At 38.6% G+C, this 15294-nt stretch overlaps 3 protein-coding genes across 3 annotated transcripts in view; 1 reads left to right on the forward strand and 2 right to left on the reverse strand.

Annotated features, from left to right (window-relative positions):
* Nucleotides 1-15294, reverse strand: part of LOC134824966 (muskelin-like) — a 472587-nt gene that overhangs the window by 364332 nt on the left and 92961 nt on the right. The window lies entirely within an intron of this gene.
* LOC134825138 (mucin-7-like) overlaps nucleotides 1-15294 on the forward strand; it is a 23343-nt gene continuing 8049 nt past the window's right edge. The window contains exons 1-3 of the mRNA XM_063837279.1: nucleotides 1-173; nucleotides 1248-1322; nucleotides 13142-13255. Of these exons, the coding sequence (XP_063693349.1) occupies nucleotides 81-173; nucleotides 1248-1322; nucleotides 13142-13255 (282 nt within the window). The 5' untranslated portion in view covers nucleotides 1-80. The remainder of the gene's footprint in view (nucleotides 174-1247; nucleotides 1323-13141; nucleotides 13256-15294) is intronic.
* Nucleotides 3845-5790, reverse strand: LOC134825383 (furin-like protease 2). The gene is made up of 7 exons (XM_063837560.1): nucleotides 5781-5790; nucleotides 5436-5612; nucleotides 5179-5337; nucleotides 4948-5052; nucleotides 4663-4815; nucleotides 4295-4399; nucleotides 3845-4085 (listed from the first exon to the last, which is right to left on the reverse strand). The coding sequence occupies exons 1-7, from the start codon at nucleotides 5788-5790 to the stop codon at nucleotides 3880-3882; spliced, it is 915 nt and encodes a 304-aa protein (XP_063693630.1). The 3' UTR covers nucleotides 3845-3879.

The raw sequence follows: 15294 nt of genomic DNA on the forward strand, positions 1-15294 counted from the left end.
ATTAAATTGGTCACAATATGTCCGTTTAATGTTCTTTAAAAATGTCACTTTTTATAATATTTAAACGTAGAACGTAGATTATGAAGCAGAGATATTATCCGCAATGGGATTCCCAGTTCTACGACAGTGTTTTCGCTAATCCAGCTCCGGATCCTTTAAAGAACCTGAAAGAGGTATGTAACAGCTACTGTAACAGCTACTGTAACAGCTACTGTAACAGTTACTGTAACAGCTACTGTAACAGCTACTGTAACAGTTACTGTAACAGCTACTGTAACAGCTACTGTAACAGCTACTGTAACAGCTACTGTAACAGCTACTGTAACAGCTACTGTAACAGCTACTGTAACAGCTACTGTAACAGCTACTGTAACAGCTACTGTAACAGCTACTGTAACAGCTACTGTAACAGCTACTGTAACAGCTACTGTAACAGCTACTGTAACAGCTACTGTAACAGCTACTGTAACAGCTACTGTAACAGCTACTGTAACAGCTACTGTAACAGCTACTGTAACAGCTACTGTAACAGCTACTGTAACAGCTACTGTAACAGCTACTGTAACAGCTACTGTAACAGCTACTGTAACAGCTACTGTAACAGCTACTGTAACAGCTACTGTAACAGCTACTGTAACAGCTACTGTAACAGCTACTGTAACAGCTACTGTAACAGCTACTGTAACAGCTACTGTAACAGCTACTGTAACAGCTACTGTAACAGCTACTGTAACAGCTACTGTAACAGCTACTGTAACAGCTACTGTAACAGCTACTGTAACAGCTACTGTAACAGCTACTGTAACAGCTACTGTAACAGCTACTGTAACAGCTACTGTAACAGCTACTGTAACAGCTACTGTAACAGCTACGGTAACAGCTACTGTAACAGCTACTGTAACAGCTACTGACATAACAGCTACTGTAACAGCTACTGTAATAGCTACTGTAACAGCTACTGTAACAGCTACTGTAACAGCTACTGTAAGAATTAATATTTTTGAAGCACTTCAACTGCAGGTATTTAAAATTAACTTTTTATTTGGCAATGTTGGTGATCATCACGAAAAACCTGCAAATTATAAACATCTGATATGACCATAATATCTGATATATATCGAGGAAACTGCATCTTAATAACTCTATTAATTGCTAATTAACTGCTAATTACTTGCTAATTACTTGCTAATTACTTGCTAATTAACTGATAATTAACTGTTAATTAATTGCTAACCTGTAATCTTCAGGTGAGCAACACAACCAGCACTGTTCTCGGCTCCTCCGCAATCCTTTCTATCAAATCTCTAAAAGCCTCCTGCTCAGTAAGTGTTACTAAATTGTTTCTTTGTTTAACTAAGAGGTTAAATCGCCCCTATACTAGCCAGTAGCCATACAACCCCGGCACCAGCCATTAAAATGCTTCGACCCATATTTCATGGTAGAATAAAGAAAGGAAGAGGTATTTACTATTTACTATAACTCTCTAGTAGCTCGCATTGTAATATAATGTAAAATAATAAATGAATTTATTTGCTAATATCATGTGGTGACTGGTGACTGGTGACTGGCCATGATAAAGTTGAAGCCGACGTCAGACCACAAAATATTACCCCGGTTATCGGTATGAGCTCATTGGACATTGCATGTAACTTTTATGAATACAGTAAAACCTTGATATACTACAGATTTAGGGGAAATAAGGGGAATGACCACGGTAAATAGCTTCGCATTATACTGTTGAGTTGACGGAGATAATTGGGGTTTGATTGAACATTTACCTTATATTATATTGCAGTTATTACGAAATTTGTGCCTCATATAAACTACTTCCCAAGTTCATGTATTATGATTATTGTGGTGATCGATCATTCTGTTAAATAGCTAAAATGACAATGATTTATATTCGTAACCACGTTACAGTCACAGCACTATATATCTTTAAGTACATGTGGGGTGTGTCTTATATCAAAGATTATGTTGAAACTCTTAAACTGAATACTATAAATTCTGTTTGAAGCTTCCTCGCTCTCTCTCTCTGCCTCTCTCTCTTTCTCTCTCTTGAACCTATTTTGACCAACTGGCCGGCACAAAATCATCGAAATGCTCTCTTGAATCTGTCACATTATAAAATATTTGATTAATATCTACAGAGCCCGTAACTAGTGCAAGTGGTGAGGTAAAGAGTAAAATCAGACGCTGGATTTCCACAGATAAAGTGTAATTAATCTACCGCTATATTCTCCACTAACATTCCCATAAAGCCCCCCACATACCACCAGCTCATACACCCTCAACTAAGATCACATTCCACGCCCCTGCTGGACCCTTCCGACTCAATCTCAACATTGGGCACCCCATCATCATCTCAACAACATGACCACACTCGCACGCAGGCCCCTGACTACTGTACATCAGGTGTGTGTCATGTGTGTAACTGAAAAGTGAGACTTAGTTGTGTTGTCAGAGAGAGAGCGGGGTGGTGTAGGGGGTAGAGACTGTGCCAGGTCAGGGTGTGTGGCAGGGGAAGAATACGGGGAATGTGGTCGTCCCACGTGATGTGACGTCATGACACGTGATGTGACGTCATGTACCGTGCCCTTATTAGGCAGTACATATTAAAGGCAGTGGTGGTGTAAGGGGTAGAGACTGTGCCAGGGCCGGGTGTGTGGTACTAGCAGGGGAAGAATGCGGGGAATGTGGTCAACAAGGGACCGAGAAACGTGTCCACTTCCTTTACTACATTGAGGGAGGGGAGGCGGTATGTGTGTGGTGCTGGTGCAGTGTGTGTATGTGTAGGGCGGCGATGTTTCCTGATCATTGTGTGTATTGTGTGCTACCAGAACCACCATCTTGTGAGAGAAGGAGGAGGAGGAGGAGTGTGGTTACATATTGTGTGAATGGTATGTTGTGAGTATTACATGTGGGGTGGAATGGACGTGCTGTGACACATGACTGTGATTCTGGGTTTTGATTAGTTAATGTTGGATGCTGATTGGTTAATCACTGTCATGACGTGTTAGAAATACACACTTCGATCCTCCCTAGTATGCACATATTATTATTATAGTGGCGTTTTGACTATACCTGTTACCTGTCATACTGCGAACTCATGATCGTGTGATGCAGAGTTCCCGTCTGTGCATTGAAGTGTTTTAAATATTAGATGTTATTTGTTAGAAAATATTATACATATTATTATCAGCGTTCTAATCTATTTAAGGTACTTAAAAAGGACGCGTTATATAATACATAATAGTTTGGCCATACAAATTTCTAGATATTTCTAGATATTTCTAGATATTTCTAGATATTTCTAGATATTTCTAGATATTTCTAGATATTCACGGAGTTCTAAAATGTACTTCGTCATATATCACAAATTCCTGTGCAAATGTTTTAATTTAAAAATTGTTTACTGTTAAAATCCTACAATTCTATAATAATTATCCAGAATAAATATAATATGTGGGAAGATAAAAAACTAAAATTAAAAGCGACTGCCGACCCCAAAATACGTCCCTAGTATTTTGAGGTCTTTAGCCAGGAATTTTTAAATCTTAGATTCTATAATATAGGTGTGGATTCTGGTGGGGAGGCGAATCACATTTGTCTTACACGTGACAAATGACAATGCACTTAGGCTTTGATTAGTTAATACATTGTACATTGTACATTGTACATTGTACATTGTACATTGTACATTGTACTAGAAGCTGACTCGTAAGTTCCTGTGCCGCGTCAGAAAACAAATATGGTTCACCTCCCCACTTGTATCCAGAGATCTACTTAAACTCAAAAAAGGGTGTTCACTCACTGAAAATAGAGAGTTTCTGAGAGCAGGTCACTGTAGACCCCTTCTTCTCCATCTCCACAGTGTAGTCAAACATTCCTGCTTCCCGTTACCTTCTCTGTCTGGTGTAGTAACTTCAGATCCACTTCCTCACAGTCACTATTGCAGGTCACGTGATTGAGTTTTCCCACCTTCCAGGTTATCGTGTCCCAGGTTGTTGCTTTGTTGAGTTCCGCTGTGAGTGTGGCTGGTCTTCCTACTTTTTGGGAGGCAGGTTTGCAGTCCAGTGTTACTTCTGAAATTTAACAGTTTGTTGTTTTCTGATTTCAATTAAATCTGAACAATTATCCAATGAGTATTTCCTTAACTCCACGACACTCGCTAATGTTAATCTTACTTTTACAGTTTACACATTCTGACCTCTACTTTGAACTTATAATTGAACCAATTAGAGCGAGGTTTAATACCCTATTAAGCTATTATCGAAGTAATCGTCATATTTACCGTATTCGCAGTGATCAACAGATTTAGACCCAGCTACTGATGTTTTGTAGTAGGGACATTGTTCACATCCACTGTCAGTCATGTATTTTCCAGCCGTACAGGGAGCTGAAAGTATGTCTTGAATATTTTTGGTTTAAGCTTTAGTTTACATAATATTTGTTGTAATGAATATTAGCAGTATTTACTGGATCTAGTAAAACTGATATTACGTTACAAGCATTTTAAGCGACTTAACGCGAGTAAAAACAGGCGAATTTGTAATCTTCTTGTTATAAAATTTGTGCTAAAATAAAATACGATCTTCAGTTACAATGTTCAAGGAAATTTCAAACTTGAAAGGAATTCTATTTTATCAAAATGTTTTTTACCGTATCTGCAGTCATCTTCTGATGTAGACCCAGCCGCTGATATTTTATCTTCTGGACAATCAGTACAAGAAGCAGCTTCGGCACCACTGTACTGATTGTCTCCGCATTGTTGACATCCATTGTCAGTCATGTAGTATCCAGCAGTACAGGGAACTGAAAGAATTTGTGCGTACAAATAATATTTCGAATCCCCGAATATTTTGGTTCAATAGAACAAACTTGAGGTAAACATGAATATATCTATCGCGTAACAGAGAACAGGTTTCGATTAAATTTTTCTATTACCGTATGTGCAATCAGCCTCTGATTTAGACCCATCTTTTGATGTTTTGTCTGCTCCACATTTTACACATCCACTGGTAGTCATGTAGTCTCCAGCAGTACAGGAAACTGAAAGTATTTGCGCGTTTTATATCTCGAATCCCCGAAATCTTTGTTGTTTCAGAACAAACTTGGGGTAACATTAATATATCTATCTCGTAACAGAGAACAGGTTTCGATTAAGTTTTTTGGTACCATATGTGCAAGCATCCTCTGATGTAGAACCAGCTGGCGATGTTTTGCTATCGGGACATCCAGTACAAGAGTCAATTCCAACTGCTCCGTCGTTGCTGTAACTGTTAGCTCCGCATTGTTGACATTCACTGTCAGTCATGTACTTTCCAGCGGTACAAGCTGAAAGAATGAGTTATTATAATATAGGGGGAGACCACAAACATTGTGTTACACATTCTTTTCAACTTTCGATCATCTTAACATCAAAAGTTTCATACCCAAACAATCAGACTGTTCCGTGCCTTCCCCTGCTGCTACAGTTTTACCGTTAGGACATGGGCGACAATCTGTTTTGAAGGAATCACCGCTATAACCTCCGCTACTATATGTTCCTTTTCTACAGGGTTTACAACCTTGGCCTTCAGATGATAGGTAGAATCCACCATCACATGGGACTGCAATATTGAAAATATGTAAGTTATAGAAGTTCTAGAAATGAAGTTCTATTAGTATTAAGACGATTATACCAATACTTCATTTCAAACTTCATTTCTAGTTAGTGGTAACCAAAACTAAAGTTAACTTTCATCTGAAGTCAAATGAAGTGAATACTAATAACTAACTTCTAGCCATCTTTAAATAAATAAAAGTTTTAAAAACCATGCCCTATCAAGACACTTATTGATAACTTGAAACATTTGGCCTAGTATAACAGAGTTCGGGTATTTTTCTAACGTTTTACCTCGCATTTTATCCAAGATCTTACCACTCAAAATCTCAACTTAACCACATACGTGACAACTAATAGTGTTAATCTGAAATCAGTACTAAGATAAAGAAGTCATTTATCTTTGTGTTTTGTCACCTTTATATGCACAAAGATAGTTGTCTTGCCAGTCATAGACATTGCTCTGTGCACTGTCATATATCTGTATGCACTCCTTGCCTGTTTATTTTGCCCTTTGCACTCCACTTAAATCCGTATGGAGAATCTTTGGGCATGCAGAGCCAGTTGTCTTTCCATTTATCTAACCTTGCTTCATTAACCGGGATGCAGTGTTTTCTGTCTCAGGCCCCGGGTTGTTCTTTCGTCTTATTTGAAAGGTTTGTTCATGTCATGTTCACATAGTTGCCAGTTGGTATGTTTAGAATAAAGTCGAGCTTAATTTTAATTAAAATATCAAGATATGTTTAGTTTTCAGATAATATGCATGATATAATATATTTTATTTAATAGGTATTATATATTATTTAAGGTTTTAAATTGTCTAAAATCCTATGTTGTCTCATTAACTCAGCAGCAATAAGAGTAGTAATTACATAGTCCACATTTAATGCAGCGTCATTAATTATATCATAGTGATGGGCTTCAACCTAAAGCATTTCAACAGAAGGTAAATATAAATAATAAAACATACAGCAACTTACTATTCGTCCATGTCAACAGTTTTTCCCCGTTGTTCTGGTTCCAGCACAAGTAGTTGTCTTCCCAACTGTCAGGTGCACTTTCTCTTAACCAGACACATTGGTCATCATTATATCCCCTTCTTGCGGAATTCGACATGAACCACTTAAAATCTTCTGGCCACGCCGGGAGAGGGGACCCTATAGATAACAATTATAATTTTGACTGATCACAACTTGTAAGTCAGAAGATTACATTGTACATTATGTCACTCATCAAACAAGATACCGGCTCATGATAATTTATTGGATCATTTCATATAATTTCTAAAAGTCCGTATCATAAAGTTGACATTATGAAAGTTTATGAATGTTTATATAACACAACATTATTTAACATACCTGTTGCTGTTGAAAGAGGAGTCCACCACAAAAAGCAGAGTCCTCCGAATAGTATTTCAAGTAATGTCATGATACGATTACATTAGCTGTAGTAGTGATTATATAGATTAAATATTTTAGAAATCGAGAGGCAGGATTGCCCAAATAGGGTTGAAATAAGTACTTAATTATTGATTTTCACTGAGATACTGAGATCAGGTATTCAATGTTGATGAAAAGTTAAGAGAGATAAAAGGCAACTTCGTAATCTAGCTATGCACAGTTGTAGTTGGGGCATAGTTGGGGCACAAAACTGAAATTCCTGGGACACAATTTGGACACAATTGGGGCAAAAAGTGACCTGGAGACCTGGGCACCATTTAGGGAAGAATCGTAAAATAAAGTAACTGGTAACACACGTCGTGAAGTTCCCTCGAAGCAAACCACAACCAAAGAACAAAATAACTCAGCGACCAACGAAACCTTTAAACTACCTCCACTGCCTCCTGCGAACAAAGGTCTACAAACAACAACAACAAACAAACAACACTCACAATTAGACTTCACAGCTCTCAATATCATAAATAATTGATAGTGGCGTTGCTGTAAAGACCAACTTTCACCATTAAAGCAGATGTCAAAGCAGATGATTCGACCTCCTTCTTTCTTTTCCGGCTAGAAATGTCTTATTCTTTACAAAATGCGCTTTGTTATAATGCTAATATCATGCTGAACAAGGACCCTGGTCGGTGCCTGGTCGGGTGTTTGTGAGTGGTGCCTGGATTACAATCCTCGCTTTGGGGACATTGTACGACGTACGTAATAAACATTAAACTAACTCTCTTCTGATGTTCTATTGTTGAAGCCGGTCATAGAAGGCATCATGTACTGTAGCCGGTGGGCCCGACATGATACGACATATCTCGACACGTCGGGGTTTGTCGGGGTTTTTGGTTTGGAGGCCTTCAAGCTTTACGTGGAAAAACACTATACAATAAGGCCTCATGTAGCCGGTGGGCCCGAGGCAAAACCCCTCGACAAACCCCGACAAACGGGATATGTCGGGGTTTGTCGGGGTTTGTCGAGCCTGGAGGCTACATGATGCCTCATAGAAGAGCTTTTTGTGAGAAGCCCGCCAGAAGGTTAATCATGGAAACAGAAAAACGATTTCAGGACATTGATAAAAGATAAATAGACAACGATAAATAGAGAAAGGAAGCAGACAATATAGATATTGGCTGGCACTGGCGGGGGTCTGGAAACATATAATTGATACGACAGGTTATTTGTTTCTGAAGCTTTCACATAACTTGTTTTAAACGTCTTAACTCTTTAGTTAGGTGGAACTTCAAGGCTAACGCACATTGTCTAAGCAGTCTGCTCGTCAAATTTCGTAACAAATTCTTTAAGAAAAGAGCAGAACTGGACAGCCAATGATGAGCACTAAATTTCATTTCGACGGGGGTTTTCTTAAATGAACGCATCTTTTCGTCTGCAACTCGTCTAGTTTATAGAATACAGAACTTACGACATGACGTCCAACATCAAATCTCTAACTCTCTTCTGATGCTCTATTGTTAAAGCCGGTCATAGAAGAGCTTTTTGTGAGAAGCCCGCCAGAAGGTTAATCATTATTACATGGAGCAGGCTGCTCGTCAAATTTCGTAACAAATTCTTTAAGAAAAGAGCAGAACTGGACAGCCAATGATAAGCACTAAATTTCATTTCGACGGGGTTTTCTTATATGAACGCATCTTTTCGTCTGCAACTCGTCTAGTTTATAGAATACAGAACTTACGACATGACGTCCAACATCAAATCTCTAACTCTCTTCTGATGCTCTATTGTTAAAGCCGGTCATAGAAGAGCTTTTTGTGAGAAGCCCGCCAGAAGGTTAATCATTATTACATGGAGCAGGCTGCTCGTCAAATTTCGTAACAAATTCTTTAAGAAAAGAGCAGAACTGGACAGCCAATGATAAGCACTAAATTTCATTTCGACGGGGTTTTCTTATATGAACGCATCTTTTTGACTGCAACTTAGAATATAGGTAGTTACTATATGTCCAAGTTTATAGAATACAGAACTTACGACATGACGTCCAACATCAAATCACGCCCTACAAACTCTTATCATTTGTTCAACTACTAATGATATATGATAGTACATACCTATAGTAATATTTTAACAATTTTAGTAATATTTTAACAATCGCAAAAACAACGCCGCATACTATAGATCTGCGTATTGGTGGGGAGGTGAGATTAATTTTTTCTGACATGTGACAGCGATTAACCAATCGGCTTCAAGCATTTACCAATTAAATCCCAGAACCCTGAACCACTGTCATATGTGTCAAAAAATATGTTTCAACTAAAAATGTTAATCTGAACTCTTTCTTATTTTTTGTACAATTACTGGGACGGCGCTGGATTCTTCCGAAACACTATCTTTTGTTCTGAAGTTAGGTTGCGGTGAAAAACTTAAATTTCGTTTCAAGATGATGATAAGGTTTCGACCAAGATAATTTAATCAGTACACATATGATTCAGAATTATTTAACCAGAATCTCCGAAAGACAGAAGATCGGGGCAGTCAGTTTCTCGAATTAGTAATTTAAGTTGCTGATTGCTGAAAGTACTTTTTCAGCTCAACTAAGTCAAGTACGGATGCAGGACATATCAAAAATTGATTTTGCAGCAATAGTCATTAGTCACTAGTCAGTTGTCACCAATGATAAGTACTTGACATATTCTTCAATCAAACAACTTGAACAGTAGATATTCGAAGGTCAACACAAAGTAAAGCCCCAAGCTAGAAAAACAACACAATAAAATAAAAGATTAAAGCCCTAAAACCCGTTGCTAGGGGTAGGCTACAGTTGGATAATCGTCTATTATCCCAGAAAGCTGATCAGACTGAGAATTCGCTAAGACAATTAATGAACAGTTTTAGTTTTAAATAGTTTTAGAACTCATTATAAAGAGAGTTTAATGTCAGCAGGACCCTGAATCAATGCTCACTCACACAAATGGTTACTACGATTCTCAGACACGAAACAAGTGAGAACAAGTGAGAACAAGTGAGACACGAAACAAGTGAGATAAACACAACGTGAGAGAGAACACAATGGAGGTGATCTGTATAGTTCGTGGCCAGGGACAGGTCATGGGGGGGGGGGGGGGGGGGGGGGGACCGGGGATAATGACAGATTACCCGTTGTGACGGAGATAATACGCTAAGGACTTGCCAAGACCGATTGTTTTGTGCTCTCTAACCAGAGCTGAGGGGTGGCAATGCACAACAGGAAATAGGTTGAGATGGACAGCTAAAAATAGATACATCAGTACCTACCTACTACAGTACCTACCTACGAGAGCACAAGGAAAGATGTTTTAGGTATACTATAATTCACCTCTAGTGTTACGAGCTAAAAAGCAATACTTGGAACACAAGGAAACATTCTAAAAATTTAAATGCATGAATGGTACTAATCGAGAAACGAGTTCATGGTGTACTGTTTCAGAAGTTCAGAATGCTACCACTATGGCACGAGTTGATCATGAAAGTGATTCAGTACTAGCAGATAATTTGACAATGGATTATGACATTTCATCTGTAAATTAATCGATATCTCTTGTCTCCCTGTACACCATCATCAGCTGCTGTACATTGTGTTTTAGTTCGTGGACGCCACAATTCTTAATAATATATAAGAACTAGTAAAGTTCACGAATAAAACAAGTTCTCAGACAACGCAATATAAGATGGAAGGTTTTTTTGTATATGGTAGCTTTGCGACCGTGCATGCCTGCGTGAAAGGAACCCGTGAAATATAGCCCTAAACGGTGTCAAGACTCAAGATACTGAAATAATTATTACCTATTTAATTGGCGTTTTTGACACCACTTGGGGGTCCAAATTTTCGGCTCTAAAATCATTATTCCTCGGCCAATTTTTTATTTTTTCATGCTGATTTGGAGGATATTAAAGCATTTGACCCAGCCAAAAAAGTTTCAGTTGTATATCTTTTACGGTTTTTGCAGAAAGTTGCGTTAAAGTCGATGCCGTGGTGTCAGTAAAATGGCACAGATATATATATATTTTGTAGCTGTACTCCTACACATTAAAAGTCGGTGTTGATTAGATCTTCGAAATAAGTCTTTGCATCATTTTATTAAACATCGTTATCTGAGATAAAATTGTTCTAAAAGCAACTGGAATATTCACAAATCTTTAAAATAACTTACAAACTAGGAAAGGAAAACAAGTCTTAGGAAGACGTACAAAACTATGTGACTTAAAACGGTACAAAACTAAAATATACTGAGTAATAATCAAACGAAAAGAATGGCTGCGTACATTTTATCTAATCTATTAATATATATATATATCGTCTCCAGTGGCGTAATGAAAGGCCCTGCTGACCCCGCTGTGCAGGGGGGCGCCGTCTTAGGGGGGCGCCAAATCGTCGTTTGAATGTGGGACAATTTCGAAAACTTAACTAAAGTACTAGCAAAACTGCCCGTTTTGCTCTAGATACACACTTTTTTAGAGATTTTACCGGCTTATTCTCTAAAATCACCTAATTTGTTCAATTTTAGGGAGGGGCACCAAAAGGGGAGGGGGCGCCAACAGGGGGCGCTTTTTTCGGCAGGGGGGCGCCAACAGGCAACGTTACGCCACTGATCGTCTCGCTTTATATATAGTAAGATTTAAATATTATATTGATACAGTTGGAATATCGGTAGGCGGACTATGTAGCTAACGGAATATGTAGTTAAAAGAGTATTTTCAGTTTAATTTGGTTTTAACTTTAAAGATCCATGATTTGTGCCCCGAGTATCAAGTTGAACTAAATTCAGTAATGACACTAAAAGCGAGCTCAAGTTTGTTCGGTTTGAACTTTTGAAGCATCAGCTCTTCCTCCAAATGGAGGCTATGTTCAACGTGACAGCTAGCATTTAGTAGAGTCTTATGGGACAAGGTTTGAGAAATCCCCATCTCACGATCTCGGTAATTTCCCATACAAAATAAAAAATGTAGTAGTTGTACAGCAATACTAATGGGACTTCTGCTGTACAAACACTACACAAGTAATCCCGATAACACTCGACCTCTGCCTGATCCAGAGGATGTCACCATTTTACCTTCACACAGACATCGAACGCTGTAAGAAGATGACGATCAGACCTCGTTACAAAATAAAAAAGCAAGGAGTTAAAACTGTTAAAGCTGCTTGCTCACAAGCACAATTTAAGAGCTGGATGGTTTTGGTTTCGGACAGAGGGCGAGGCACAAATCTAACACAACATAATAATATGACGTACACAAAGGGGCTCCCTGTCAGTAAGCATCTTCCTAACACTAAGTATCCGCTGTTCTGAGAATTGAGTTTTAACTCTGGGCGGGATACAAATCTAAATATGCTAAACTAATGGTACACTGTGCGAGTCACTGGTTGTTTTGCTGTCCGGGCAGCAGTCACTGGTTCATATTATGTTGTGAGTGCAGAGGAATGAGCAGAGCGAGAAACAAGTTGGAAGAAAAATCAAAACGTTCATTTCAAGAATTCTCTGCTCCTCAATGCGTAGCGCAAATGTAGTGATCGTTCTAGAAATAAAACCAAAGCCCCAGCTCTCACCAGGTCGTGGCGTCGATTTAACCGAGGATAATGTCCTGAGTTTTTTTAATGGCTTAATGTCCTTTGTTTTAACCCTTGGAATACGGGGAGTTAACAACGGGTTTGCTTGCCACAATAGAGCAGGAACCCTCTGCTTGCAAGGCTCGTGAATAAAGCATTGTTTTGTCATTGGTCTGGGTACCTGCTTTGACTCCTTTCTAAGTCTCCTCCTAAAAATATCACATAAACGGGTATTTAACATTCGCTGACAGATTACAAAGTCTAAGCCCTACAAAATATGTAAAATTCTAACAAGAATTGTTATTTAGCTAAAAAACTTTATAGCTAAGTTTAGCTATATAAAACTATAAAGTCCTTGAGCTAAATAGTCCTGGAATCCTTATGATTTCAACAATGACTCACGAGAAAGCTGTACTCTGCAGTTAAATTCCTGAACCACCCAAGTAAAAATGCAAAGAATTTTAAATTCTTTTCTAAACTCTAAACTCTTGACTCTTTTCTGAACTCTAAACTCTTTTCTGAACTTTTTATTTTAAACTCTACAAATTCCCGCAGGCGATAGTTAAGTTATCACAAGAAGGCAGCACGTACTACAGCTCTATCAGAGATACGTCCAGTGCCAGTGGTAGTTACCAGTACCAACCTCCGGTCCTTACTTCAGATGCTAAGGTTTGTCTGTTTGTTTATGTTTTTTTGTCTAGACCTGTTTATTTGTGTTCGCAACAACTCAATAAGATAAATTTGCTCACACTCACAGCTTATAAATTGTACAGGTCCTTTTTGTTGACACGCACTTTCTCGCTGCGACTTTAAAAACATTTACTGACGCCCCCGTCTTTTATATCAACGTGCAGTGTGCACATTATATTCACTATCCGGATCTAAGGTCAAGTTTTGTAAAATACGTGTTCTTGAACGGTGGGCAAACCACCGTCCACCACCCAATAATCTCAAGATATCATTGCTTCCTGTAAGAGCTTTCCATCTAATTTGCAATTCTCGGGAGTTAATAATCAAATTGCTGGATAAAGGAGTGGTTAATAATCGGGTGGGGATTATTTTTTTGAAGACATGGTTATGATTAATGTGCAGGCTGCAGCAGTGTTGCAATCTACTTTTCGGACAGCTTCCAGACCATTATAGAGATCTGAATTTGCAACTGTTTTAATGAAATTCAATACAATTTTCCACTTTTCCACACCCGCACGTGTACCCAAAGATCATAACATCATGACAGGTAGTCTCTAAAAGAAGGAAATTGATCCCCGCACTGTACCCTGGCCGATCTAAAGCTCTTTAAAACCCAGCTCTCTCTCTAACACTAAATATGGTATCTGTTCCTTCTGGAGAACATAATGTTTAATGTTCTAACAGTATGACTGAACATCAACTACCTGGCCCCATCTCTCTTGGAGCACTCACTTAGCTTCCTGTACAGGTCACTGCACTGGCTCGGTCACGTGATCGGTCACGTGACCTCACATCAACTGTTACTCAACCCAAGAATACGTGTTCTTTTCTATAACTTTAACGGCTAGAGCTGCAGATTAGATACCCTACACGGAGAGTTGTGATCCCCGATTCCGTGTATCTAGGTCATAGTTGCAAGTCGGGACATAAGGCGTGATGTTATATAGTAGATTTGTAAGTTGGGACGTTTATAATCGAAATGTTAGGTTAGACGCCAGACGTCCTACTATTTTACCTGAGATATTATTTTAGGACCAATTCAATACGCGGCCTTGTCTCCAATTAGCGATTCAACCGGTTACTTCGCGACAATACATAATTATATGACATTAATCTCAAATTAGATTAAAGATTTTATTTGGTTTCTGAAGAAGTTTCTTCGGATTAAATTGTAGGGCTGTAATAACCGCCATATTTTATTGAGTAGGATTGACTGCCACTTAGAATTAGAGCCAACTGGACGGCTGACCGGGTTAACTGACATATAACCCAAATCGGAGTAGGTAAGCTGGTATTCTGGTGAAAAAGAAGGACTCGAGATAGTATAAGTAAGATAGGTATGTCTAGATCTTCTGTTACACTTCGCTGTAGCAACGTAAAAACGTACCTAACGCGAAATGACCGGCATTTATAATTATCTTTGGGCCGTGTTGACAACACTAGAGAAGTTGATAGTCTGGTTTTTCAGGTCTGTGTTATTATCAGACTTTATCATCAGGCTTTATTATCAGGCTTTATTATCAGGCTTTATTATCAGGCTTTATTATCAGGCTTTATTATCAGGCTTTATTATCAGACTTTATTATCAGGCTTTATTATCAGGCTTTATTATCAGGCTTTATTATCAGGCTTTATGAGGCTTTCAATCTGAATGTCGGGTGCCAATATTTAGTGGCCACTTATTCTTACCGTGCGTAGCAGGAATCTCCAACTGAAAGGGATGGATTTTATTGCTCGCTGAATGGGTGAACACAGGGTGAATCTACATATTTATGAAGATCAGCCTGCGCTTATATCATGATACTACCCAGTATGTATCAGCAAGACATATACTTTGTTAAAACAAGACCCACTCTCCAGCTCCCCCGCTTACTCATACTAGATTCAATAGTTTACTGTTACTCCAATCGCTGATCTGGCTCTAAGTTGAGTGTAAGTCCTACCCAGAAACCAGCTTATGCTCTGACATTGAAAAACATTATGAGGGCAACAACTCGCCGACTCAACACACCTTGCAC

The sequence above is a fragment of the Bolinopsis microptera genome, chromosome 13 (assembly GCF_026151205.1).
Source record: "Bolinopsis microptera isolate Bmic1 chromosome 13, MBARI_Bmic_1.0, whole genome shotgun sequence".
Classification (NCBI taxonomy): domain Eukaryota; kingdom Metazoa; phylum Ctenophora; class Tentaculata; order Lobata; family Bolinopsidae; genus Bolinopsis; species Bolinopsis microptera.

Bases quoted from the DNA above. Each gene is read 5' to 3' on its own strand.
- LOC134825383 (XM_063837560.1), bottom strand. The intron at 5,338-5,435 runs GTATGAAACTTT...TCATTCTTTCAG, and splicing joins GGAACAGTCTGATTGTTTGG to CTTGTACCGCTGGAAAGTAC. The intron at 4,086-4,294 runs GTAAATATGACG...GTTAAATTTCAG, and splicing joins TGTTGATCACTGCGAATACG to AAGTAACACTGGACTGCAAA.